At 37.5% G+C, this 25,000-nt stretch overlaps 1 protein-coding gene across 1 annotated transcript in view; it reads right to left on the reverse strand.

Moving 5' to 3' along the window:
* The window catches only part of LOC144959299 (uncharacterized), a 104,731-nt gene that overhangs the window by 40,213 nt on the left and 39,518 nt on the right, over positions 1 to 25,000 (reverse strand). Inside the window, exons 3-5 of the mRNA XM_078891842.1 lie at positions 12,035 to 12,233; positions 9,825 to 9,942; positions 7,321 to 8,396 (exon numbers count right to left, since the gene is read on the reverse strand). Of these exons, the coding sequence (XP_078747968.1) occupies positions 7,321 to 8,056 (736 nt within the window). The 5' untranslated portion in view covers positions 8,057 to 8,396; positions 9,825 to 9,942; positions 12,035 to 12,233. The remainder of the gene's footprint in view (positions 1 to 7,320; positions 8,397 to 9,824; positions 9,943 to 12,034; positions 12,234 to 25,000) is intronic.

Here is a 25,000-nt window from a genome sequence, read left to right on the forward strand (position 1 = left end):
TCGGAATTGGGAAACAGAATATGTCTAATGACATAACCGACGTGCACTTATTTGCAGGTCTGATAGCCCGATTCATTATGGGCTCATTGTTGTAATGGAAATCTAAAAAAATTACGCAAAATATTGTCCATTACAACAATGTGAAACTAGGCCTATAAGTGGGTTCGGATGTCAGACCTGCATATATATATATATATATATATATATATATATATATATATATATATATATATATATTATACACGTCGGACAAAGCCAATATTGTACAATATCTTTATTTATACATTTTTGAAATTGCTTGCTGCTCTTTAGATTGAACGGTAGTCTATTTCAAAGTATTTTCCCATAGACCCAGTTACACAATACCAACTACGCACGCTATACAAAACAATTTGTTTAAAATAAAATAAAAATGGCCAATTATTCTCATTAGGGGTGGAGGAGGGGGAGGGGAAGGGGGAGGGGTGGTCAGAAAAAAAATGGCGACCGTAACCGAGATCAATCCTTGTCAATTTACGTGTGAAGCGATTGCTCTACCAACTGAGCTATCCTATTGTTTTCTACAGCTTGGCCAATTACTATTTTGTTAATTTATTTATTTTTTAATTTATTTATTTATGTATTTATGTATTATGTATTTATTTATGTATTTATTTTTTATGTATTTATGTATTCATTTATTTAGTTTTTATGTATGTATTTATTTAATTATGTATTTATTTATTTATCTATTCATTTATGTATTTATTTATGTATTTATTGATTGATTGATATATCTATTATTTTTTTTTTAAATTATTTATTTATTTATTTTTGTATTTATTTTTTTTATTTGTATATTATTTATTTATGTATTATTTATTTATATTTTTATTTATTTATGTATGTATTTATTTATCTATGTATTGACAGGCCAGCCACATAGAAGAGAGTCGTGTATATTTGACACTATAATTAGCTGACATTTTTCCAGACAGAATCGGAAACAGCCGAAATCGATTATTTCAGATATATCAAAAAAAAATAAGCTAGAAAGCGATGTCGTTAAACTAATATCGATTAAATAATCGATTCTATGAGAGCTTAACGGTTAATTGACCTTTTCTTCTATCGGAATGGGGAAGCGGCTTATTTTGAACGATATCGATATATCGTCATTAAGAAGAAGAAAAAAAAAGATTGAACGAGTAAACGATGTTGTTAAACTAATATCGATTCATTGGCGATAATGGGGAATGGGGAAGCAGAGATTTTTTAACAGAACATGGCCCCCTTTCATTATTTACTCATTTTCTTTTCTCTTTTTCAAGGGGACTTAATCATTGGTGTATTTCCGGTTGGGTATTTGCAAACATCTTTGATTTGGCTGAGATTATATTCTGATGTGACCCATCGTCTCAACATGGTAAAACGTCGGGATGGTCTTGGTGTTGGGAAGTGAATTTCTAGTCATGAGATGTGAATAACAATGTGAAATTGAATGTAAGCTTCAATTTGATATACGAAAACAGATCAAATGGACGTTTCGGGTTTCTCCTTTATCAACAAAACAGGATGAATGAAACAGTACAGACCAATGAGATAATGTGGTAGTGGCGTTGTTTATTCATCTTAACACCGCCACTATCACATTATCTCATTCTTCTGTACTGTTTGATTCATCCTGTTTTGTTGATGAAGGAGAAACCCGAAACGTCCATTGCATCTGTTTTCTAGTGTTAAATTGAAGTCTAAAATCAATTTCACATTGCTATTTACTTTTTCGAGCTTCGAGCAGCAACATTTACATTAGCCATGGATGCGAAACGTCCGTGTCAATTTCTCTGCCTTATGGTGGAGATTTGAATACAATTTATTACACTGACAAAGACCATATTTTGTGTCAAAAACCATAAATCAAAATTGACAGTAAAGTGGTCCAAAACTCTTAGGTCCGAGAAATTTGTAGCAAGTTGGGGGATATATAATATCAATGGGCACGATCTATATTACCTTTCCATGTGCTCAAGGTCATAGGTCACATTGGAATATGTGCTCAAAGTGACCAACATAGTGAAAAGTGTTCACAGTTTTTGAAATATCTAACATCACGATTGGTCATTTTGTTCAGCTTGACACATGGGTATTCTTACAACTTTCATAAACAAATCAGCGTGTTTACATGTCTGAAGAAATATCCAATCGTTATACATCAACAAATCATGTGATTGAAGACTTGGTTGGACGAAAACATGAATATAGATCGCTCCCATTGATCAAGTGTATCATACAATTCGAAGAATGAGTTTTCTGGCCAAATTATATTTTTAAAGTATGCTGCTTTTTTTTCGCTTTTTCTTTTTCTTTTTTTTTAAAAATTCAAAGTACGAAGACGGAGTACAGTTATTGTCATGTCAATAATCTCGCGCACTAGTTTTCTTCATCAACACGCATCTGTTTGTCAGTCCGTCCGTCCGTCTGTCTGCTGTCCGTCATCGCCTCTATACAGTATTATTTTGGAGTGATGTAAATGCCCCAAAAAGCATATGTGACAATGTGGGTCAAGGACGCGTGTTCTGGCCATTTTCTTATAGCATACGACACAGTAGCTACTCGATTGATCTTGACACACACCTCTGATTCCATTGATACGGCTGTCCCTATCAGAACATCTATGATATCCTATCGTTTGGATCTTTCTTCCTTCGTCATTTGTTATATTTTATTCTTTTATACCTTGGGGGTGTAGCGTTTTTATGTTTTAGTTTCAAAACAATTATAATACTATTATTATTATTATTATTATTATTATTATTATTATTATTATTATTATTATTATTATTTATATATTAATAATAATAATAATAATAATAATAATAATAATAATAATAATAATAATAATAATAATAATAATAATAATAATAATAATAATAATAATAATAATATAATATAATAATAATAATAATAGAATATATTCTCCACCAGAATTTCCTGAAGTCCAACTTTTCTTTCTTTTCTTTTCATACTTTGTTTACCTAATTTTAAGAAGGGAAAAAATACATTATGACGAGATATGTATTTTACACCCGAGAACGGCGAGAGACTGTTAGTTTAGAGGCTTTTTCAAAGATTCAACTAAGCGGCGTTCAAAAAAAAAAAAGAAAAAAGCGTGACTCGAACGTTGAACCGTCTAATCCGAAGGCGAGTGTCATATCACGTGACCACATGACCTCACACAATGAAGATGTCGGTGTGGCTAATGCCAGCACGGGATGTTTGCCCTGGGATGAGATTGGGTTCCAGAACTCTCTCGTGGACCAAAAGAAAAAAAAATCGATATATGATTACACTGCTTGATTAAGGATTTTTATATCGATATCGAAACACAAATACATAATTCATAGACATGATCGATATCGGATTACATTGCTTGATTAAGGATTATCATAGTGATATGGAAACACAAACTCATAATTCATAGAGAAGATCGATATCTGATTACATTGCTTGATTAATAACTCCCATATCGATATGGAGAAAGACACTCATATTTTATAGATAAAATCGATACATCTGATTACATTGCTTAATTAAGAATTGTTGTCTCGATATGGGAATAATAAACACATCATCAACCATCTGATTACATTGCTTGATTGAGCAATTTTATATCGATATGGAAAAATACATCCATAATTGATATTCTTATTGACAAGATCGAAATTTGATACGAGCTTTGATTGGGGATTCCACAATATCGGTATTAAAATGACACAAGATGAAATATTAGATCGTAGCAGACCTTTAGTATATTATCAGATCTGCAAATAAGAACACGTCGGCTACGCCCAAAGGTGATTTAAAGTACCAAGTACATTCCGAGATCATGGTGTTGTGAGAGCTTTTTCATAGAGCAGAAAAGTCGTGAAGATAAACCTTCTACTCTTCCGGTTCCCAAATCCTTGGGAGCGTGGGTGTAATCAGTCCTTTGGAGGACTAATAAAGAATATGTTACACATTCAATCATAACGTGCATAACTATATTAGTAACATGGTGTTTAGGCAAATTTGTTGAGATTACGTAAAAGAGTGAGGATGGATGATCTTTATTGACGACCACCATATGTTAGACTAGAAAATGAGATGTAATCACTCTGACACCAGGAGATCGATTACACAAGGTATGTATCCTGTCCTCCGGAAGACTGGTTTTACACTTCCAATGAAATTGGAACCAGTTTTTTACATCATGCTATTGATCTCTATCAGTTTTAATTTAAAAAATTATTTCTATTACAAAAATTAGATTTTAAAAAATAACACTAAAATGGCATTCTATAACATTACCGTAAAAAGTAATAAACAAACAAAAAAGAAAAGAATATAACAGCTTTTAAAAAAGAGCGAAATACCAAACACGGAACGTTTCGGGATCAAAACCCATCTTCAGCCAACAACAACAAAAGAATTAAAACAACAAACGATAAAAACAAAAAAGATTACAAAATCCCTGATCTGCGACAGTGAAATTGGTATGTTCTCTCTCTCTCTCTCTCTCTCTGTCTCTCTCTCTATCTCTCTCTCTGTCCCTCTGTCTCTCTCTCTGCCTCTCTCTATCTCTCTCTGTCTCTCTCTATCTCTCTCCCTCTCTCTCTATCTCTCTCTGTCTCTCTCTCTATCTCTCTCTCCCTCTCTCTCTATCTCTCTCTCTCCCTCTCTCTCTATCTCTCTCTCTCTCTCTCTCTCTCTCTCTCTCTCTCTTTACATTAGAGTGGTAATTCAAAGAATAAAAAATAATCCATAATGTGTAAATTCTAGAAAGATGAATCAATACTGTAAACATTTTAAAATCTAATCGACGGAGTCTTCAAATATCAAATAAAGTGTTTGTGTGTGTGTGTGTGTGTGTGTGTGTGAGTGTTTGTGTGAGAGTGTTTGTGTGAGAGAGTCCGCAAATGTCAATAAGTGTGTGTGTGTGTGTGTGAGTGTTTGTGTGAGAGAGTCCGCAAGTGTCAATAAGTGTGTGTGGGTGTGTGTGTGTGTGTGAGAGAGAGAGAGAGAGAGAGAGAGAGAGAGAGTCCGCAAATATCAAGTGTGTGTGTTTGGGAGAGAGGGAAAAGGAGAAAAAATGAGATAGAGAGAGAGGGAAAGAGAGAGAGAGAGAGAGAGAGAGAGAGGGGAAAGAGAGAGTATGTGAGAGAGAGAGAGATGGAGAAAAGGAGAGAGAGGAAGAAAAAGAGACATAGAGAGAGTGACACACACACACACACACACACACACACGGAGAGAGAGAGAAAGAGAGAGAGAGTGAGAGAGAGAGAGATGGAGAAAAGGAGAGAGAGGAAGAAAAAGAGACATAGAGAGAGTGACACACACACACACACACACACACACACGGAGAGAGAGAGAGAAAGAGAGAGAGAGAGAGCGAGAGAGAGAGAGAGAGACAGAGAGAGATTATACATAATTTTGATTACGAAAAGACAAACAAACAAACAAGAAAACCAATCTGCACCCAGTCGCATTCTATAAGATCGACGTGCACTTATTTGCAGGTCTGATAACCCAATTCCATGTAGGCTCATTGTTGTAACGTACAACAATTTATTTTCCAGATAGAAACAACGCTGTTAACGACCAGGTACTCATTCTACACCTTATTACGTTGGGAGAATGTGAGTAAAAAGCCTTTTTCAAGGACTCAACTATGCGCCGAGCGAGCTAGGCTCGAACCCAGGACCTTCCAATCCAAAAGCGAAAGTCATACCACTAGACTACATAACCGCATACTACAATCTCAAATGACGGTATAAATATTAAAGCCCCGGGGAAATTCGTCAATTAATGCCTATATGTCTTTTGTATCCAATCATAACGATATCACATTGAATGCATTCGGTCGTCTTTTAACCTCCGGTTATTCGCTTCACTGATTAAAGCTGCCATTTCTAGCCCCGTGTTATTTGAGATTCAAAGGTTCTATTTTACAAGAGGGTACCGATAACGCAGTTGATAGCGCACTCAGTCTACATGCAAAGGGAGCGGGGATCGATCACGCGTGAAGTCGAATTTTTTTTTTTTTTAATGTTGACTTCCCTGTCCACCCATCATAAATTGGGTAGCTGGGTCTGTAAGATCTGTCGGAAAGTACTTTACGAAAGACTAGCGTCGTATACAAAGGATAGTAAGCAATTAGCAATTGCTGTTGTCCGTTTGACGCTATAGAAACCGAGATAAAACTCGGGCTCCATGAGCCTAATGGCTCTGAAGGACTATTTTATATGTATTTTAGAACCATACTTTCAATATGAAGCTGCAATGTATGCTGGTTTGATGCAGCGTTTGACTTGTCACACACGCACACACAGACACACACGCACACACAGACACACACGCACACACACACACACACACACACACACATACACAAGCCAATGCGTACTTTTAAGGGTTCGTAGTCTGATTTAGAAAACATAATGAGACCTATCCACCAACTGGCGGTCTTAAATAAATTAAATAGCAAAGAGTAAAGTGATCTCAACTCCATCCATTCTTTGTTTGTTAACAACAGCCATTTATGTCCGAATAGGCTTCAACAGTCGTGACGTCACTTCCCTCGTAATGAGCATAGTAACTGATAACGGTTCTAAACTATCGGAACAATGGCGGACGCCCTGATGAAATGCTTCTCCGCGAGCATAACAGTGTATCCAGAGGAGAAAAACATTACTTCTGGAACAGTTCTAGCCAGCATGAAGAATAAAAAGTATCGATTTTCTTTGTTTAGAACACACTGTTCGTTTCTGGGCGGACGTGACGTCAGACTATTGATCGAATTGACTTGTGTGTCACAAAACTCGTGTATTGATTGGTCGGAAATCTATTGGTCAATTTCTGTATAGACGACTACAGTTAATTTGTGTATTTATCTTATTTATTTATCTATCTATCTATCATAGCTACCCCGAAATAACACCGATTGTTTAGACTCTGTGTGTCACATAAAGTGAAGTTGGAAAGTAGATATCAGTGGAACATTGACTATATTTGGGTCCCACTTTCAACGGCGCATAGTTCAGTCTTTGGAACAAGCTATTTATCACATTCTCTCACCGTACTCAGGTGTAAAATGAGTACTTGTCCGTTAACAGCGTTGTAACTGGTCGAAAAAAAACGAAATATCGCCCAACAGGCGTCATGTCTCTGGTTCTACATTTTAGTTGTTGCTGTTGGCTAGGGACCCCTTGTAAAGCGCTTTCAGCACGTTTAGTGGATATTGCGTTATATAAAAGCTCAAGTGTTTTGTTTTTATCTTTAATTTTTTTTTTCTACAATACTTACATTTACTTCCGAGCTTCCTCATCTTGATCAAAAGCTTTCTCTTGGTCTTCTCATTGTTATCGTCCACCGATATCAAGTCAGTTTGAATGAGAATACTGTTAGTGTTTGCATCACCACGGTCGTTACCGCGACCACGATCCGTCCCAGACTTAACTGCTTTCACCACAAACTGCGTCTTTTGATCTTTGGATTTGATCTTCAGCCTCTTCTCCTTCACGCAGGCGCCACTGCCACCGCTGCTGTTTTTAGACGATTTTGAGGACAACACACTCGCGTGAGATGCTGACGTGTCCTCGCTGGTCAAGTCGTGTCCGGAGGAGAGCAAAGATGCTGAGGATTTTTGAGGACCCTCCAAATCTAAGCTTAGCGATTGGGGTTTCTTAGGGAGACGAGGTCCCGCCTCTTCAATAGGGGGCATTTCAGATTTCCTGTGAGTTGTTTCGATGTTATTGTGCATAACTTTCACGCTCGACCTACCATCACCTTTTACTACTGCATCTTCTCCGGTTGTAAAATTTTCTTCATTAGAATGATTACTCAATGACATTTCTCCTACATCTTTTGACGATTCTACAGTTATCTTATCGTCCGCTGATGAAAATGCTGCCTTGTGTTGCTTCTTATCGTTATTTACAACCGGGGAATTCCCTTGTGACTTGGATGAGCTATTAATAGCTTCTTTGTTTACGTTCGGATCTTCAATGACGTCATCAGTGTTAGTGGAGGCTGGAACCATTTTCTTTTTCGTGCTGGCGTTTTTGCTGGATGATGATGATGAAGATGCTGCTGCTGCTGCTGCTGCTGAAGATGATGATTGTGCTGACGCTTCTGGTGTGTTTTGAGTGTCTTTGCTGATGGGCGGAAGACGTTCTTTGGGAGTTTTGGTGGAGCAGGGAACGTCCACGGCGGCGTCCTCTTCGATACGGTCGGCTTTGCGTTTTTTGGCGATGACCAGATTTCGCTCCTGGCGAGTGGACGGCTCTTGTTGTTGCAGTTGCTGTTGTTGTTGTTGATGTTGGTGTTGTTGTTGATGATGATGTTGTTTGCTAGATGTGTAAGGCACTTCTGTGGGAGTTCTGTGAAATTAATAAAAAATAATTTACCAGAAGTAAAGATAAGAAATATTCTGAAAAGCTAAAACTATGGAGGGAGACTCATGAAAATGATTGATGTGTTAAAATTGTATTGTTTGTTTGTGTTTGTTTTTAAGGGTTTTACGGCGCTTGCAACACATTCAGGTCATATCAGCGCAAGTAAAAAGGAAGAAAATGGGATAGTAAAAAGTTATATAATTACAATCAAAGCATCCAAAAAAAAAGTAAGACAAAGGGTAATTGGTTCAAATAGGGAACAGACGTAGTTTCCAAAAGTACACCATCAAAGTACTTAGTTTGATTTAATAGAGTCTCATCCAGACACCAGCAAGGATCCCACTAAGAGGAATACACTCAAACGTTTACAAATCATATTATGTTAAACAAAAAGAGAGATGATCTACAAGGAAAAAAATATCATCTCCAAAAACTATAACTATATATTCGACTGTTTCCCTCCCAGCCAATGACTCCGGCTAGGGTCAGGACAAAAGTAATTTCCTTCCAAGACAAAGACAGAAAGTATTTTGGAAAACAGATACAGGGGGGGGGGGGGTATAGAAGGCACAGCACGTTTGACACAAAAATACTACAATAAATTATATAAAAAAACGAATAAATGTATTTTCACCACTTTCTATCAGTGAAATATTATAAAAATTCAAACAAAAGCTGGAGATTAAATTCCAATAGAAAAACATAAATCATTTCTCAAATGTTCAATAAAGTCTGGACAGATTATCAACTTTGTCCATCTTTTTTGTTGTTGATATTTTAAGAAGCTGTTAGAATTGTTGTTATAATTTGCTAGATTGTCCGTTTTTGGTTTAATTTTCACCATTTAACTCAGGGAAACCGATGAAAACAGAACATCGTTTTTCCTTAGTTTTTTTTTTTTACAAATATCTTAGAATTAGAAAAACGAACTTGGAGTCATTCCAATGCAATAGATAGTATTCGTCGTTTCCACCAGTACAGAATGAGATTAAACCCAAGTTTCCCATTTGTGGCTATAGATTCAATTTCCAGCATTTAATTCGTTACGACAAAATACCGAGGTCTAAAAATAATAATAACAAAGTACCTCGTGACATCATCGTCATTAACCCTCTCCATACCAACCATAGAAAAATCATCACATTCGTTACGATACAACCAACATTTTTCTTATTCAAAGTTCTTTTGTACATCATAAAATTTTTAAGAAAATGAACAGTGTGTTGAAGAGCATGTTTTGCTAAAGAACTTATGTATCACAAGAACTTACTGCTATTGTGTTTGAGTGATACAAATCTATTTTTGTGTTAGTTGGGTGCGAAGTTTTGGGGAAAATGATGAAAATGGCTGGTAAGGAGAGAGTTAATTCATTCATTGTATAATGCATTTTACGAGAACGTCTATTATACAAACTTTTTAGAGGAGGAACTGGATGTTGCGCCTAGCCCACCCAGGTTCTTAGGACGTGACGCCTCTGCTCGTCTCTCTGGCGGGATGAATTCCTTCGGGGTCTTGGTTGATATCTTGATATCTGGAATATTTTATTATAAAGAAATTAATGAAAACGCATGAAACCTTCTATTCACGAAGAATGCGTAAGAATTGAAGTGTTTAAAAGGAAAAAGTCACGTTAGTTATGTGAGTGATATAAAATAAAACAATATAAAAGAAATGAAAGGTGACTAGTTTGATAATCAAAAAAAAAACAAAACAAAAACAAAAACAAACAAAAAACAACCACCCCCCCCCCCCGGGTGCGGCTATGCGGTCTTGTGGTAATATCCATTAAACGTGCTTAAAGCGCTTTACAAGGGGTCCCTGACCAACAGCAAGGTGTAACATATAGAACGAGACATGACGCCTGTCGATATTACCTTTCTTTGTCCGATAGAGATACCGCTGTTAACGACCAGGTACTTATTTTACACCTGATTTTGGTGAGAGAATGTGGAATGTGAGTAAATCGCCCATTCCAAGGGCTCAACTATGCGCTAAGCGAGGCTCGAATTCAGGACCTTCCGATCCGAAAGCATGTGTCATACCATCATGCCGCACATTAAAGAGAATGGAAAGGTTGTTTTTTTATAGTGACAAAAACTAAAATGTCGTATTTCTGCTCATTTAGAATTCAAAATTGTTTTTCCAGCATCAGGTTTGCCCGATAAAATACGATCTGAGACCAATAGGATAACTGTGTATTGGATGCTCCAAAAACACTCAATCTAGTCAAAGGGAAATAATCCAGTATATTACGCTTGTCAATGATTCATGAATAGGTTACTCTTCTTAGTTCTTGTTTCCCTATCTGTTAAAAATCGTAATGAAGGTAGTAGTATCAGTGGCCTTGATTTTACTATGACGTCAATTTTCACTAAGAAAAAATTAACAGCGATAAGGATGAGCCCAAATGTCGTTTTTGGAAAACTCGTCAGAGAAATATCCAAAAATACTAAGTTACGTATTTGGGAAAAAAAGACGGGAAAATTTCGTTTCCATTAATTTCTGTGGGTTAAATAATAAAAATTAAAACAAAAATTGGCATTTTTTACCAAGACACTCTGTGCACTTCGAAGAAATCTTTTCATTCCAATATCGATGGTCTGCGGTTCAAGCCTCTGAAGTCCCGATTTTCAAGATCGGCGGATCTAAACTTTCAAGTTTACAACTACGGGCTTTGCGCACCATGTATTATTTAATTTTGGGCGGATCAGACCTCTGATGTCATCAATTAAATAAAACATGGTGCGCAAAGCTCGTATGTAGACTTCAGAGTTCTGATTCACCTCTCTTGAAAATCAAGACTTCAGAGGCTTAAACCGCCGACCATTGATTCGTAATACATTTGACCAGCCGTCTCAATTCAGAATGACGTGGGAGTGAACCTTGTAACACTTGCCTTAAAAATTAAATTTATATTTTAAAGAAACATAAAAACAACAGACGACCTCTTGCAGTTCACAAAATAGCATTCATTCTTTGACGTATTTTTAGCTCAGGACTTGTGGGAAACTTTTGATGCCATTCTTATTCGGGCAGGTTTTTCAGTAGAAATAGAATAATTTGTGTTTTGTGTTACCTATTCTGGCGTACTTTGGAGAAAAAAAACATATTAAAAAAATTTGGCCAGAAAATTCGTCATTCAAATATCGATCGATTTAAATGACCCACATCTTGGCAAAAAACTCTCAAACCTTGGACTTCGCGAAGGATTTTGTGGATTATTATGTGCGCTGTATAAATTAATCATTAGATAAATAACAAAGGCCAAAATTCTCAGATCAGACCCATTATCTATGATTGGACTAAGGAAATACTGCTTTCAGAGGGCTGCTTACTCGTAATAATATGATTATGAGAATACGATAATAATAATATAATAATATAATAAATAATAATATAATAATAATAAAATAATAATAATAATAATATAATAATAATAATAATAATAATAATATAATAATAATAAATAAATAATAAATAATAATAAATAATAATAATAATAATAAATAAAAATAAAATAAATAAAATAATAATATAATAATATATAATATAATAATAAATATATATAATATAAAAATTAAGAAAAAGGTTTATGTTCAAAGGTAAAAATAATATAATATTACGTTTAGATATGGTTTGCACGGTTTGTTCGTTTGCCGCTGTTGCCTTTCTGTCTTGCTGCTTGTTCGTTGGTGTGCGGTGTGCCGACCGTGCTCAGAACGGCTTGGCGGTGGCGGTCTGCGGGTCGCCCTGGGGCAGAACGGCGGCAGATGATGCGGAACAGCCCATCTCCCCTCTCGCTGAGCATGCGTAGCGGGCTCTCTGTACAGGAAATGCAAAAGACGAGATGGATATTTTTTTAAAAACAAGAGATGAAGTGAGTAGGAAAGTGCCAGAAGACAATAGATAATAAAAAAAATTTCGCGGCGGTGAGGGGTGTTTGAACCCGCGACCTTACTGTTACGACAACTCCGCCTGGCCGGGAAGAGCGTGACTCTACCGTATGAGCTATCCACGATCCCCCCCCCCCCCCCCCCCCCCCAAAAAAAAAAAAAAAAAAAAAAAACAACTAAAAAACAAAACAAAAAAACAACCCAAAAAACATTTATATTGCGGCTATGTGGTCTATTGGAATGGCACTCGCCTTCGGATCTGATGGTTCAGGGCTTAAGACCCGCCCCGAGCGGCGCATAGTGGAGTCCTTGGAAAATGCTCTTTACTCACATTCTCTCATCGCACCCTGGGATAAAATGAGTACTTGGTCGATTACAGCGTTGTCTCTGGAGGGGGAAAATGTAAAATCGCCTAACAGGTGTCATGTCTCAGCCTACATGTTAAATGTTGCTGTTGGCTAGATGTGCTTTGTAAAGCACTTTGAGCACGTTAAGTGGATATTGTATTATATAAATGCACTATTTACCAATATTTGTCATTGAACAAATCGAGATAACATAAACAATTTTTTATAAAATCTTTATTAAGACTTATCTGACGAAATGAGAACTTGAGCATTTCTATAGCGCATTATCTACTAAACGTGCTCAAAGCGCTTTACAAGGGGTACCTAGCCAACAGCAACACTTAACATCTAGGACGAGACATGACGCCTCATAGGCGATATTAAAGTTTTTTGAGGACAGAGACAATGCTGTTAACGGTCGGGTACTCACTTTACACCTGAGTACGATGAGAGAATGTAAGTTAGGAGCCATTTCCAGGGACTCAACTATGCGCCGAGCGAGCGAGGCTCGAACCCAAGACCCTCCAATTCGAAAGCGAGTCTCATGCCACAAGAGCACATAGCCTCATAATAATAATAATAAAGATGGCAGGCATCACTTTGATGTTACTAGGAAGATGTCCAAGAACAGAAGCAAGATGCCATATGCTCCAAGTTGTCCAATGTTCAACACGGAGTGAAGGGGACTGAGTCAAGTAAGTCATATTCAGCTACTTGTTTGTTTTTGTTTTTAATGGTTTTATGGCACTTGCAACACATGTAGGTCATATCAGCTCCAGTAAAAAGGAAGAAAAGGGGATAGTAAAAAGTTCTAGAATTACAATTGAAGCACCCAAGAAAAGGTAAGACAAAGGGGAATAGGTTCAAATAAGAAACAGATGTAGATTCCAAGAGCACACTACCAAAGTATTTAGTTTGAGATCACTAAAAGTCTCATACAGACACAAGCACAGGTCCCCTCTAAGAAGAATACACTCAAATGTTATACAAATCATTATATAATATAAAGAAAACATAATACAGTGCATAACAGAAAAATGATTTACAGGAGAAAACAATATCATCTCCCAATTTACTGTTTCCATCTCAGCCAGGGCATTCGGCCAGGACCAGGACAAAACTAAGTAATCTCATTCCATGACAAAGAAAGAAAACAAGTTGGAAAACAGATATAAGAGGATAGAAGACGCAGCAAGTACCTCTCTGCCCACCATGGGAGGTCAGGAACCCCACCCAGTAAGTCATATTCAGCCACTTGAAGTTCAAAGTAAATGTAACTATCAATAATGAGATTTCCTTTCATCTCTATTTGATGGAATCATCGATGACAAAAGGTTTCAATGCGAATTTATTGACATTAGTGTCTACTACACCATGCCTTTTTCTGTCTCTTATTCTGTTTCTATCTAACTCTATCTCTCTCTCTCTCTCTCTCTCTCTCTCTCTCTTTCTCTCTCTCTCTCTCTCTGTCTCTCTCTCTCTCTGTCTCTCTCTCTGTCTCTCTCACACTTCTTTCTCAACCCCCCTCTCTACCTCTCTCTTTCCGTCTGCCTGTCTGTCTGTCTCTCTCTCTCTCTCTCTCACACACACACACACGCACATTCTCTCCTTTCTCTCTCTCACACTCTTTCTCTCTCTCTCTCTCTCTTTCTTTCTCTATCTATCTCTCTCGCACTCACAGATAGATAGGTAGAGAGAGAGAGAGAGAGTGAGAGAGAGAGAGAGAGAGAGGGGGGGGGGAGGAAAATGAAAGAAGAGAGAGAGAGAGTGGAGAGAGAATAAAAGAGGATATAGAGTGGGGAGAGAGGGGAAGATAGAGGGAGACAGAGAGAAGAAAAAAAAAGAGAGAGAGAAAGAGAGAGAGAGAGAGAGAGAGAAAGAGAGAGAGAGAGAGAGAGAGAGAGAGAGAGAGAGAGAGAAAAGAGAAGAGAGTTTTAATGGTTGATATAGACAGGATTTGAGTTTACGGACAAGACAGTGGTCTGGCGAGTCAGGGTTTGAGACAGAATAGAGAAAGTATGAGGGGTAGAATCAAATAAGAGGGAAATTGGTGGGAGGGGGAGAGAAAGAATGAGAAAGAAATAGGGGAGGAAACCAGTTAGAGAAAAAGAAAGAGGTATAGAAATACACAGGGAAAGATAGAGTAAATGCGTATAACAAACATTGACACGGCTATATAATTACATTACATTTATAGAATTCTATGCAATACAATCTCGATTTAGAGGGAACCGTATTTTTACAACAGTTATTTCCCTTGGGTAGACGGCGGGAGAAAATTATTTTCACATTGGTTATTTCCCTTGCTCACGCATCGATTCGGCGTGTGAAACCTGCCGAGGCTGTAAACTGAGTGCATTCCATTTCCTCTCCTGTTCGTGCATAACCAGTGTGTCTTAGACGCTATACATTTCTGTAATTGGATTCAATAGTCTGATGTCACGTCGCCCAGCAACGGCGGCCATCTTGGTTCTAAACAAAGAGAATCATTACTTTTTATTATCCATGCTGGCTAGAACTTTTCATATGCCTTGTGATCAGAATGTGTAAAAGTCAAAACATGATAGATTTATCATGTTTTTCTCCTCTGGATACACTTTTATGCTCGTCGGAGAAATATTTCATAAGGGCGACCGCCATTGTTCCGATAGTTTAGAGCCAGTTACTAAGTTACCATGCGTCATTACGAGGGAAGTGACGTTACGAATGTTGAAGCGTATTCACTCACAACAAACACATGAAACATACCAGCAAACAAAACATGTAACATGAAACGGTAATCACGGTGCGGGTATGTGGTCTAGTGGTATGACACTCGCTTTCTGATTGGAAGGTCCTGGGTTCGAGCCTCGCTCGGCGCATAGTTGAGTCCTTGGAAAAGAATCTTTACTCGCATTCTCTCACCATACGCAGGTGTTAGAATGAGTACCTGGTCGTTAACAGCGTTGTCTTTGTCCGAAAAATTGTAATATCGCCTAACAGGCGTTATGTCCCGTCCTACATGTTAAATGTTGCTGTTGACCAGGGACCTCTTGTAAAGCGCTTTGAGTACATTTAGTGGATATTGGGCTATATAAAAGCTCAATTTTTAAAAATATAATATTACAATTTAAACATTGATTTAGTGAGAACTGATCACCCAAAAGTGTTCTAAAAACAATAACAAAGAAACTCCTGTGTTGTTTTACTTTTTTTTGGCAGGAAATTGAAATTCCTTGTTATGATAAAAAAACAAGAGACCGACGGAGAGGAAAGGTCAAATTGAGGGCAGGACGGACCGGAGTGGAAAACGAATGCACTCAGTTTGCACTGTAAGAACAACACACGCATGTCACGCTGACCTCATTACGATAATGAATTGATCTTACTGAAAAGGTCAAGCTTGGAAATCATAAGATAACATTATTTCTGTTTGGTTTTTGTTTTGTTTTGATTTGTTTTGTTATATTTTTAAAAATCTTTCTTCCATGTTTTGTTTTGTTCTTTTTTTTCAGATGTAGAAATAACATGACGATTGCGACACTTTCAAATCACGTCAGCAAATTGGAAAAAAGGAAATGTGACCGATCGCCTCGAAACGGTTAAAAAATGTCGAGGAGATTTAGATGGTGAATATTGAACGATTATTTGTTTTGTTATTGTTTGTTATTTTGTTGTGTTTTTTGTTTGTTTTTGTTTTGTTTAGTTTTGTTTTTTTTTCTTAGGTGTTGGTTGTTTTTCTTAGGTGTTGGTTGTTTTTCTTTGGTGTTGGTTGTTTTTCTTTGGTGTTGGTTGTTTTTCTTAGGTGTTGGTTGTTTTTCTTTGGTGTTGGTTGTTTTTCTTTCGTGTTGGTTGTTTTTCTTTGGTGTTGGTTGTTTTTCTTTGGTGTTGGTTGTTTTTCTTTGGTGTTGGTTGTTTTTCTTTGGTGTTGGTTGTTTTTCTTTTTTTTTTTTAGGGGGGGGGGGGGTGTTTACGGCGATTGCGGTGCTTTAAGATGTTTTCAGCTCCAGTAAAATGGAAGATGATGAGGGAAAGATTATTGGTGTTATGCGTTTAGTTAAATACTTCACAACATCCACCAGCCTTGATATAACGCACCGACACAAACAGTGTTGTAACCTTTAACGTTTATAGCTTGGTTCATAGATAGTTCGAAGTTGACGTCACTCAGGTCTTTGTTATTGTTTTTTTGCCATCGCGTTTATGAGTACTTCTCACTAATCAGTAATAACCAGATTATAAACGTTCATGGTTACACATAGTTTTGTGTGTTGGTCCGTTATACTTCCGGATGGCAATGTTGTGAGCTTCTAAGCCAAGCGCTCTAAAGATACAATGCGCTTGGCGAAGAAGCTCATAACGTTGCCATCCGGAAGTATAACGGACCAACACACAAAACTGTGTGTATCCATGAACGTTTATAGTCGGGTTAATACAGTTCAGTGAGCATTACTCATAAACGCGGATGGCAAAAAACAATAACAAAGACCTGAGTGACGTCATCGTCGAACTATCTATACAACGTAGTGAGGACTTCTCATAAAAATCGTTGGCTGAATACAACAACAAAGACTTGGGTGACGTCAATTTTGTTCTGTCTATCGGTCTGAAGTTAAAAGCACTGAAGAAATAAGCAAGACAACGGGGAACTGGTTCAAATCGGGAATATCCGATTCCACGGATCAATCAATATGTCTATTTGGAAAATAATTATAATTATAAAGTGTTCATAAATAGCGCTAAACGCCGAAGCCTCAAAGTGCTTTACAATATAGAACTTATCAAATCATAAACACACTCGTACCGAGCCAAACAGACACACACACACACACACACACACACACACACACACACACACACACACAACAGTCGCACACACTAAATATGCAAGTTTTACAAAATGAAATTGACATTCAACAAAATGGAGTCAAAAAATAAAACGTATAATTTACTCATCAATAAGATGGACATTACCTAAAAGCCCCATCCAGACACACGCAAATATCACCGTTATGAAGGAGGCACTCAAATATTTGCAAAGTAAAATAGGGGAGGGTGGGGTACGACGACCATTTTAATAGGCTTCAACAGTCATGACGTCACTTCCCTCGTAATGACGCATGGTAACTTAGTAACTGGTTCTAAACTATCAGAACAGCGTATCCTGAGGGAAAATAAACATTATTAATCTAATCATGTTTGGACTTTTACACATTCTGATCACATGACATACGAAAAGTTCTAGCCAGCATGAAGAATAAAAAGGACAGTACAGGCTTTCTTTGTTTAGAACCACGCAGCTCGCCGTTGCTGGGCGACGTGACATCAGACTATTGAATCCAATGACAAAATGGATTTTCCCGGAAAGTGACAGCTTCTTTATCTTCGTATTGACACCACATACAACATTTTATCTTGACTACCAGTTGTTACTCAGCCCAACACGATTGTCATGTCCAATTAAAATAAAAAAATTATGCATTTTTTGCCACGACATCATAAAATATCGTCGCCTGGGCATTCCACGAAGGAATATCGATAACTCATCAAACAAGATGTCTGATGTCAACAGGAATCACCCATGTTGTCCAAGTGAGAAAATTGGGGGTTAATAATCTTGCTCAAGAAAAAAAAAACGAAAGGGCCTGAAGCGGCGCTTGAATCCGGATCCTTCTGGGTCACAGTGCAATGCCTTAACCACTCGGCCACTTCGCCCCCAATTGTCCAATTACTTAGAGTAAATCCATGTTCAAATTTTACCACTAAGGTGGACGTTTTGATAATATTTACACGGAAAAAAATATCTCTTTTAAAAAAAGTAAACTATACAGTTGACTGTTTCCCCACAGCGAAGGATCCCCGCCAGGAAAAGAAAAACTTCCGAACAATCGCAATCACGAATACAGACAGAGAGAATACAGTGGAAAGGGAAAACAGATAATGGAGGATAGATGACAAATCAAAAGTGACCTCTCCCTTCATAAACATCACAAGACCCAATCGTAGCCATCGTTATGTTATAGCCTGACACTGAAACCCAAAAAGACTGGCAGTTTGACGTCATTATTTGGTTTTTGCACGCCTAGTGAGTTGTCGTAGCCATCGTTATGTAATAGCCTGACACTGAAACCAAAAAGACTGGCAGTTTGACGTCATTATTTGGTTTTTGCACCGCCTTGTGAGTTGTCGTTAGTAGAGCTCATGGAAACAAGTTATTTCATTGGTTGAACTATTGAATACAACTCACGATTTGTTTTCTTTTGTGGCCAAAGACTGGCATTTTGACTTCATTTTCTGGTCAGTGTCGGCTATCAGTTACCGATGGCTACGGTTTGACCACATCCAAGGTAAACCGAATACATAACCAATATATTGATGCTATGCGTTTAAGTAAAATACGCACAGCATATGCCAGTCGGATATAACGTACCAACACACACAAACAAAAAACTATGTGTAACCTTTAACGTTTTATATAATCTGTTTGACAGAATGGAGTGAGATCTAATCATTCAAATGGCTGTCTAAAAATAACAAGTGATGAAGTGAGTAGGAAAGTGCCAGAAGACAATAGAGAATAAACGTTTTCGAGGCGGTGATGGGGGTTTGGTTGTTATCAACATAAGTGCCTGCTGTCTAAAAACAATAATAAAGAGCTGGGTCACGTCGAATTCGTTCAATCTAGAGATGATGTGCGCTTGGCTAAGAAGCTCACAACATTGCCATCCGGAAGATTAACGGACCAACACAAAAAACTATGTTGTGTAACCTTGAACGTTTATAGAGTCTGGTTAATACAGTCTAGTGAGTATTACTTATAAACGTGGATGGCCCCCCCCCCCCCCCCACCCAAAAAAAATAAAAATAAATAAATAAATAAATTAAATAAATCAGTAAAGAACAAAAAAAAAGAGAGTGAGCGAAAGAGAGAGAGCGAGAGAGAGAGAGAGAGAGAGAGAGAGAGGGGGGGGGGAGAGCGAAAGATTGAATAAGAGAGAACGAAGAGGTGGACGGGGATTGACAGAATGAATAGGATGAAAATGGAATTTACAAGAGAAGAAAAAGCACAAAAACATGATTGGGTGGGGGTTTGTGTGTGTGTGTGGGGGGGGGGGGGGGGGGGGGTGGGAGGGGGGTGGAGAGAGGAACGAGGAAATATCGACTGAGACTTTTTAAAGATACAGAGAGACAGACAAACAGTCAGACATTCAGACAGACAACCAGAAACATAGACAGACAAACAGTCGCATAGACAGGCAAACAGTCGCATAGATAGACAAACAGTCGCGTAGACAGTCGTAAAATTCTGCAGATGATACGCGTTAGTTATGCAAATGACGTCGACACGTCATAGGGGCATCAAAATAAACATTACCAAGGGAGATAATCCGTCTGATCTTTACTCAAGGTGAATATTAATAGAGTGGCGCCCCTTTATTTCTCCACTCCCTTCTTCACCCCCACCCCTTCACCGACGCTCTCGCAGGATTGCCAGTTTGGCGCGTTTGTAGCCAAATCAGAAAATTGACAAAATAGGGAGTAGGTGCTGATGTAAAATGAAAATCTGGAAAAGTGCATATGAAATAGTGCCAGACAAAGCAGTGAGAGAGAGAGAGAGAGGGGGGGGGGGAGAGGGAGGGAGGGAGAGGGAGAGAGAAGGAGAGATAGAGAGGGAAGGGAGAAAGAGAGAGGAGAGAGGGAGGGAGGGAGGGAGAGGGAGGGGGGAGGGAGAGAGAAGGAGAGAGAGAGAGAGATAGGAAGGGAGAAAGAGAGGGGCGGAGAGGGAGGGAGGAGTATAGATAAATAAATAGATAGAGACATCGATTAGATAGATAGATAGAGAGAGAGCGAGAGAGAGAGAGAGAGAGGGAGAGAGAGAGAGAGAGAGAGAGAGAGAGAGAGAGAGAGAGAGAGAGACTAAAGAAATAATATCTTTCGATGGAATAATTGGGATGTTTTCTTCTTTTGGTGTATCTCAATGTCTGTGGATTTGTCTCTCTGATTTTTTTGTCACAGTTTCATACACACTTTGCTTGTTTTATTGTTTTGTTTTTAAGGGTTTTACGGCTCTTGCAACACATTTAGGTTATATCAGCGCCAGTAAAAAGGAAGAAAATGGGATAGTAAAAAGTTATAGAATTACAATTAAAGCACCCAAGAGAAAGTAAGACAAAGGGGAACTGGGAACAAATAGGGATCAGATGTAGATTCCAAGAGTATACCACCAATGTACTTAGTTTGAGATCACATATGTCTCATCCGGACACTAGCACAAAATCCAACAAAGAGGAATACACTTAAATGCTTACATAATACATTAAAAATAACAACTATAATAATACATAACAGAGAGATGATTTACAAGGAAAAAAATATCATCTCCCAAAACAATAACTATGCATTTGACTGGTTCCCTATCATCCAGGACTCCGAGGAGGGCCAGGAAAAAACCAAGTAATCTCATTCCAAGACAAAGACAGAAAGCTTGTTGGATAAGATAAGGGGATAGAAGACACAGGATGTACCTCCCTGCCCGCTATGGGGGGTCAGGAATCCCACCCAGACACTTTGCTTATTCAGATCTTTAGACAAATTCAATTGTCTTTGCAGTTGCCGATTTTCATGAAAACATTTGGTATGTAATTTTGGCATGTTTTGGCCATTAACAAAATGGCTCATTTTCACCCATTTCATAGATAAACACTATAATGAAACTTAATAATGAAACTTTTAAAACTAATTTCCATCCTCACTTTGTAAGACATGGTAAAATTTTCATGGATTAAAAAAAAAACCCAAACATTTCTTTCTACTTTCATGCGAATTATTGATGATGTACATTTGGGGAAAACATCACAACATCCGCCAGCCGGATATAACGTTCCAAAACACAAAACAAAATTATGTGTAACAGTGAAAAACGTTTATATAGTCTGATTGATAGAATAATTTATTGAGAACTAATCATAACAATTGCTGACTAAAACAATAACAAAGACCGAGTGACGTCAATTTCCTTCCTTCTCTAGCAGAAAATGCGATGCTTAAAATACTTGAGAATATTAAAGAAAATTTGGCATTTATTGTTTAATATTTATTTATATGTAAATGTTGCTGCTCGAAGCTCGAAGAAATAAAAATGAATGAAACGCTACAGACGAATGAGATAATGTGATAGTGGCGTTGTTAAGACGAATGATAAATCATGTCTTGTTGATAAAGAGGAAACCCAAAACGTCCATTTTATCTGTCTTCGTATATTAAATCGAAGCTTAAATTCAATTTCACATTGTTATTTAAGATTTATTTAGCATTTTATACAAAAACGATCTGGCACCCCCCCCCCCTTCCCGTCTGTGTGTGTTGTATGGTGATCCGTCCGTGCTATTTCCGTTCCTTAATGGATTGCATTAGGACGAGCTCTCGCTGCCCTTGTCTCTGGCCTGGTGACGGCGGAATAACACGTCAGAAAATGTCAACTTCCTACAAATAGTTTTAAAATCTAATTTTGTGAAAAAAAATTAAAAATTGGATAAACAAATAATAAATAATAAATAATAAATGAATGAATAGATAATTAAAGAGATAAATAAAGTAATAGATAAATAAATAAATATATGAATGAATGAATGAATGAATACATATAAATGAAATAATGAATGAATGAATGAAGTAATTAATTAATTAATTAATCAATTACTAAGTAAGTAAATAAATAAATAAATAAACGATTGAATAAATAAATAAATAAATAAATAAATAATAATAAATAAATAAAAAAGTTAAAATGAATTAATAAATGAATGAATGAATGATTTTTTTTAAAATAGACAAAATACATTTTAAAAGATGAATAATTAAAAGAATATATCAATAATAAATACAAAAATCAATTAATTAATTAATTAATTAACTTAAGAATAAAGAAAGGAAAATACAACATTTAAAATACGAAACCTCATCAAATGATCTTATGTTGACTGAATAATCTGAGCAACACACACACAAACACACACACACAATAAAACAAAACTTAAACACACGCAAACATACACACAAACACGCGCTTAGACACATACAAATACACATACACAAAAACTAAAGAGAACCCCGAAAATAAAAATAAAAAACCAAAAACAAAACAACTTTATATTATATGGTCAGATAAAATAAATGTAATCGTGCCTATAAATTGATTAACTGTTGCTTTTGGCATGTCTGTCTATCTAATGGTCCCAAGACAACAGCAACAGTTAATAAATTTATAGGACACGATTGTAATTTCTTATTTTATCAACCAGGACAATGCTGTTTTCGACGAAGAACCTCTTCGGCTATGTGGTCTAGTGGTATAAAACTCGCTTTTAGATCGGAAGGTCCTGGGTTCGAGCACGGCTCGGCGCATAGTTGAGTCCTTGGAAAAGACTATTTGATAACATTCTCTCACCGTACTCAGATGTAAAATGAGTACCTGTCCCTTAACCGTGTTGTCTCTGTCGGAATTTTTCTTTTGTAAAATCGCCTAACAGGCGTCATGTCTCGTACTATTATTTTTTTTTTTTAATTTTTATTTTTATTTGTTTTCCACGTTAATTTGTGTATTGTTGTGCTGACGAAGGGTTTGTACCCGAAACGTCCATTGTCTGTTTTGTTCCCATACGAAGCCTCTCCATTTTCACTCTTTCGTTAGAATTTAAATGACGTCACACCACTGTGTTATGATGATCTATCTAAGCCGCAAATTCCATGCCGCATTGGTGTACGGTCACGAACCCGCCCGGAAGCTTCGTCTCAACACAGCGCTCTGCTGTCGCGTACATGTGTCTGAGGTTGTTCCATAAATAGACGTTATTCCAGACCTCCGGCGATAGGACCTGTCTGATGCGATGAGTCACATATTCATATGTGACCCATCGTCTCAAAAACGGAACGAACCAGATGGTTAAAAGCCGAATTTGATGTTAAACTGGTCAAAAATATAAATTGTTGGCATTAGCACCCTAAAATATGGTATCCATTCTCCTCAATAAAAAAATACAAACTCAACACAAGTCTGATATTTCTGGCTACAAATTCAATTTTCAACATCTTAACCATCCCGGCTTAATACCGTTTTGAGGCGAAAGGTCACATATAATCTCACACTTGGTGCTTCAAAAGACATGTCACAATTTAACCCTCCTCTCCTTACCAGGCATTTTCAGAATTCAATTTTCCCCAAAACTTCACACCCACCCAACACAAAAAAAAACATAGCTTACTCAAACAGAAAAGCAACAAGCACATTCTATACATATTAATGTTCGACAATATGAAGAGTTCTATTATAGAATGTCAAGTTTTTATAGCTCTAGCAAAAAAAAAAAAAAATGAAATCTGGATGAGAAAAGTGACGGTTGCATCGTCACAAATGTGACGATTTTCCAATAGGTGGTAAGGAGAGGGTTAAAGACTATAATTTGTCAAGTTGGTTGAGGAATGGTAACGGACGGGGGGTAGGGGGGGGGGGGGTGAGGAGGGGTGAGAGTATGTTTTTTAATTAATCGAACGATTTTTGAAGTAAAATATATTTTGGGTAAATTTGTTGGTTTGTTTGTGTTGACCTTATGACCTCAAGAAGTCGCGAGAGTGATTCTGTGTTGGAGTGGTATTAATGGGCGTCGATTGCAGAGAGCATCCCTCTCGTGCCCAGGCGGAGATGCCGTAACAGTCCGGTCGCACTTTCGACTCCCAATCGCCGACAAGCCGACAAAAAAAAAAAGAAAGAAAAATTCTCTATTGATATCTCTCACTCACACTTCGTTTCTTATTTCTAAGATTATTATCATTTATTTCTCTGGCCAGCTTGAAAACATGTGATTTGTCAATTTGCGGCACACACACACACACACACACATCAGAGAGAGAGAGAGAGAGAGAGAGAGAGAGAGAGAGAGAATAGAGAGAGAGAGAGGACACAGAGGGATAGATAGAGAGAGGTTAGAGAGAGAGAGAGATTGAGAGAGAGAGAAAGAGAGAGAGAAAGAAAGAGAGAGAGAGAGAAAGAGAGAGAGAGAGAAAGAGAGAGAGAGAGAGGGGGACAGAGGGAGATATAGAGAGAGAGAGATTAGAGAGAGAGAGAGAGAGGGAGGGGGAGAGAGAGAGAGAAGAGAGAGAAGAGATAGAGAGGGACAGAGAGAGAGAGAGAGAGGGACAGAGAGAGAGGGACAAGAGAGAGGAGAGAGAAGAGAGGGACAGAGAGAGAGAGAGGGGGACAGAGAGAGATAGAGAGAGGACAAAGAGAGATAGAGAGAGGGACAAAGAGAGATAGAGAGAGGGACAAAGAGAGAGAGAGAAATTAGAGAGAGAGAGAGAGAGAGAGAGAGAGAGA

The sequence above is a fragment of the Berghia stephanieae genome, chromosome 13, assembly GCF_034508935.2.
Source record: "Berghia stephanieae isolate SIO BIC M18660-M18661 chromosome 13, UCSD_Bste_1.3, whole genome shotgun sequence".
Lineage (NCBI taxonomy): Eukaryota > Metazoa > Mollusca > Gastropoda > Nudibranchia > Aeolidiidae > Berghia > Berghia stephanieae.